The sequence below is a fragment of the Morone saxatilis genome, unplaced genomic scaffold (assembly GCF_004916995.1).
Source record: "Morone saxatilis isolate NCDOM2014 unplaced genomic scaffold, NCSU_SB_2.0 Contig14, whole genome shotgun sequence".
Classification (NCBI taxonomy): Eukaryota; Metazoa; Chordata; class Actinopteri; family Moronidae; genus Morone; species Morone saxatilis.
Genome location: NW_023339696.1, coordinates 26,977 through 31,721, shown reverse-complemented (window position 1 = coordinate 31,721; position 4,745 = coordinate 26,977). Strand labels below are relative to the sequence as shown.

At 39.8% G+C, this 4,745-nt stretch overlaps 1 protein-coding gene across 1 annotated transcript in view; it reads right to left on the bottom strand.

The window, feature by feature from the left end:
* The window catches only part of LOC118323022 (serine/threonine-protein kinase SMG1-like), a 43,921-nt gene that overhangs the window by 32,648 nt on the left and 6,528 nt on the right, over positions 1-4,745 (bottom strand). The window contains exons 5-10 of the mRNA XM_035654934.1: positions 4,427-4,485; positions 2,881-3,094; positions 2,619-2,744; positions 2,399-2,471; positions 1,894-1,991; positions 390-563 (exon numbers count right to left, since the gene is read on the bottom strand). Of these exons, the coding sequence (XP_035510827.1) occupies positions 390-563; positions 1,894-1,991; positions 2,399-2,471; positions 2,619-2,744; positions 2,881-3,094; positions 4,427-4,485 (744 nt within the window). The remainder of the gene's footprint in view (positions 1-389; positions 564-1,893; positions 1,992-2,398; positions 2,472-2,618; positions 2,745-2,880; positions 3,095-4,426; positions 4,486-4,745) is intronic.

The window sequence follows — 4,745 nt, the reverse complement described above, 5'->3', positions numbered from 1 at the left end:
AAGTGTAAGTGTGTTTCCTGGAATGGTTTCCTTGCTGAGCTGCAGTGGAGGTATTGTAACACAAAGAAAGGATTTGGTGCTGACGAGACTGTAACTTTGGAAGATCTCTTCTTTGTTCAACTCAAACTGCTAATATTAGCTGAGGATTTTACACCCTAGTCACACTAGAAAGGGATCTCTCAGTGCTTTATATTGTATCAAGATAAGACTTTAAAAAAAAAAAAACTTGTATTCACACAAAATCACTACAACGACATAATCATTGCATAAAGTCTCATACTGCTTTCCTAATTTTTCCCACGAGTTGACTGGATCATCTATTTAGTGCATCCTCTATAATATGAACACTGCTCAGCCCTAAGCAAGGTTCTCCGAGGAGCGTCTCTTACATCAGTGACGTAGACCTCAGTAATGGGTGGTCCTCTGAAAGGGTTGAATCGCTCTCCGATGCTGCGGACCACTGTGCTGAAAACCCTCAGCAAAGCTGCCAGCTTGGGCAGTGACACTGAGGGAGGGGGGATGTCTTCATCTAGCACCTCGCCTGACATCACGTGGTTCAAATCCTAAACAGAGCACAGACTCAGTAAAGTCGTTGATAAAAGCACTCGTGAGTTCTGTGTGGCATTTTGAGAAGAGAATATCATTTTAACAAGATTTCTTAAAGATCTTCAAGTATTTACTGTCTTAATCACAAATACAGGGTCTCTGAAGGTCTTTTTAAAAGTCTAAAATCCAATCATCTGAATTTTAGGTCTTACAATGTCTTAAAAATTGTATAAAGTTGATGATGTGTTAAATGTGTTTTTGGGAAAAATGGTATTGATCAAGTTCAAGTTTTAATTGTCAGTTATAATCAGAGGTTTTATTACATTGTGTGTGGGCTTAAAATTGTTTCTGCTAACAATACTTTCATGTATTCTGTGTAAGTGCAAGTTCAGGCCTCAGTTCTGGCTCGAAACAGCAAATTTTGTGCTTGGATGAAGCCTTTTGAAAACACGTTTGAAGCCTGCTGCACCTTGTGCAAGAAAACACTTAAATAAAAGAACTTTGGGTATAAAAAAGGCATTAGAGTTGCATGGGAAGTCATAGATGTCCATTTAATGTTCCTGTTGAAGGTGAATAAATTAATTTACTAAGTAATTCTGTGAGTCGGATTTTCCTTCATATTCTTCGTACTTTTTTTGCCATTATGGACTGAAAATAGGTCTTAAAAAGGCCTCCAACGGTGTAGCTACTGACTGCAACTCTTTGTATAACTACCTATAACTAGATATTGCATTTTCTGAAGAAATTGTGGGTGTGAATGCTCACTGCTGAACGGCTTACGCCAGGCTCAATTGCTAGCTGTAAAAGTTAAATAATATTAATAATCTGTAAAAGATGGAAGATTTGAAGGTGTGTTGAAGAGCTGACGATACTGAATCGCTGGCTTTAATTTTTTGGAAGTAATTGAAGGAGTATTGTACTTGGAAAGATGTGAAAGAGTCTAATGAAAAAGTCCACTGTAGTGATGTCACGCACTCTAGCTCTGAACATTTTAATAGGATTTGAAAGTTGAATAATAGCTAGAATGTCTGAAAGATGTTGAATATTTCAGTGTTTGAATGGACTTTTTAGCTGAAAGCATGAATGAGTAGGTAACAGTTGAGAAATCACGAAAAACTGAGTGAGCATTCACACCTAATAACTAACTTGTAGAGAGAGTCTCTTCTTAATTTAATTAAAACATTTTTATTGCCTTTTAATTGATAGTGACAGCTAAAGAGTGACAGGAAAGTCTGTCTGTCTGTCTGTCTAGTTGAACATACCAGCCTCCCTCTGTAGATATAAACTAACTCTCGGCATTGGTTGTAAAGAATTTCAGTGTGCAGCAGGCTTAACGACTAACTTCACCTCTGCATACGCCTCCATATCCTCCAAGAACTGTCCCAGCAGGGTGGTAGAGAAGGTCAGGTCTGCCACCCAGAACTGTTCCAGACTCTGTAACCAGCCTAAACAAAGACAGGGAGAGCAGACATTAAAAAAGTACCATTAAGCTTTTACACCATGTCTACACAGGCAGTATAGTGAAAGAAGCATATAGAACAGGCTTGCCCAATTTCATGGCAGTAGGACGGCAACTAACGATTATTTTATTATCAATTAATCTGTCAATCATTTTCTCAATTAATTTATTAGTGGTTTGGTCCATACATCAGAAAATGATGAACAATGTGAATCAGTGTTTCCCAAAGCCTAATGTGACATCCTCAAATGTCTTGTTTTGTCCCCAAAGATATTCAGACAATGTCCATCCAACTTTATTACAAGTAGACAGGGCTGAAGAGTTTGCAATCTGAACATTAGATAAAACTTCTTCTACAACAATCTTTGAGTGCTGATAAGAAATCCAACTAACCGGAAACTTGCTGAGTGACTGACTGCTTCTGTGTGTGGTCGATGTGCCAGCCCACCAAGATATCCACTGTGTCCTGCAGAACATCAAAGGAAAAGGAGCCTGCATTAGCCAACATATGAAATAATACCAACCACTATAAGGCCAGGCTCATTCTAGCTGGGATCGGCCCTCTAAAGGATTAGCAGGTAGCTAATGGGCCGATCGCTGCTGAAACACTCACCCTGAAGTTGGTGCTAAAGACGTGCGGGTAGCAGCGAGCCACCTGAAGAATACACTTCACACTTTGACAAAGCAGCTCTGGTGTGTCCACGTTCTCCAGGATGGACTGCAGGTTGCTCATCACCAGCTGAAACACACAAAACACAGAATAACAACTTTGACATAAGACTAGTCTAAGGAGGGACCCATCTACAAGAAACTGGCCACAGAATGTCCAGAGCTTTACAGAAATCAACTGAAGCCTATGTCCTGTGCATTGTTACCTGCATGACGTGAGAGAAGGCCTTCCTCTCTCCAGCAGCCTCCAGAGCTCGCTGCGCTGAGACCAGGTACAACAGCTTCACCTCGTCGCGACTACTTGAAGTCAACTTGAGAAAGAGCCACTTGAAGATGCGCTCCGCCTCGTAGCTGAGCACTGTGCAGAGGAGACCCAGGCAGGCAGCCGCGTCCTGACGCAACTCCCACAACAGCTTGCTGCTACACACGTCAACAACACCGGCAAAGAGACTACATGTTAGAGACCACGTGGTTATGGGACTATCAGAGTGTAAGTGTACATGTCATGCTTCTGAGATGTGTAGTCAGGATGGCACTACTTGAGCCTGGTCTCCAGATGCCTCAAGTAGATGCACCTTTGTTACAATTTGAGAGCATTTACTCGTTTCACTCACTGGAATACCTACATCTATGTGGAAATCATAAGGTTCCCACTATTTTTAAGAAATCAGTTTGCAGGAGTTTGCTCACAAATGAAGTGGTAATCATTTAAGCTCACTTTTGTGGCATGCTTGCCTGTCCTCACCACAGCAGATTTTTCCACTTTCTGCACTGACTTCAGTTTCTCTCTAACATTAATTTGGCTACAGTTCAGACTAATTATTTCCAGGATATTGTCACTTTATATTTCACTAAAAATAATAAACTAAAGCACAAATTTTTTTTAAAAAAAATGGACCTGTATAGCGCCTTTCTAGTCTTCCAACCACTCAAAGCGCACTACACACTGACATGCTTCTAAACTAAACATAATGAACACCATCAAATTATCTTAGATTTATTTTGGACTTACAAGCTCCTCTTTTTATAATTGTCAGGAAAACAGTATTTGCTGCAGCCAATACAAAATGTATTTTGTTAGACAGCTGTGTATCTATGCTTGGTTGTGATTGTTGCCAGTTTGTGCACTAAGGAAGGTGGTCTGTGGTGGCACTGCCTTTGTGTAATGATATGCACATATCCACATCTGTAGGGATGTCCTGGTCTGATCCCAGGGATCGTATGGGGGCAGATGAAGGTATTTTTTTAACCCATCAGTACTGGCTTTTCTTAATGCAATGCAGAGCTATTCAAATGTCAAACATAGGACCGATCTGAATACCTTGTATGTACTTGCAACTGTATTATCTGGGAAAATACTATTGAACTACTATAGTATTGGATCAGGACTCTGTATCAGCAGATACTTAATATTAAATGGCAAGAAAACTTGATCGCGACATCCCTTCTTCCAGCATTTCCAACATTTCTGAACAGCTGATTGAAGAGCCTTTATGCGCCTTCTAAACGCTTTGAAATTTTCACTCTGGCCCAACCCCAGTTCTGACACCTACCTTCAAGACAAAAAGGCTGGCAGGTGTTTACATTTCTTAGGATTTTTAATATTGTTTTGTCATTTCTATTTTTACTGCCCTGGACGTTTAACCCCGCTGCAGTCCCTGACATGTTTCCCACCTATATTGACAACACCTTCTTCCAGTATGTCCAGAAGTCCTGATCCCAATGAAGCTAAAGCACCTATCTTTCTCTTACCTTTCATTCAAAATGTCATTCAAGGTGCTGAGGATGGTGTCCAACTGTTTGACCAGGGTCTGCGTGAGAGAAGACACAAAGTATTAGGACAGTGATGTGTTTGTTAGTAGTCTTATATTATTTCTACACATGACACACACGACTAATGTCGTTGGGTTAGGTTTTATTTTTTATGTAAATTTGTTTAATTTATATTAGTAAGTATAATAATATAGTATTACTTTAAACTGTTAACAGATATTATATTGCTCAATTTCAAGTTCAAATGTAAATTAAGGAACGTCAAGTTCCTTAATGTCCTTGACCGTCATTTCATAAT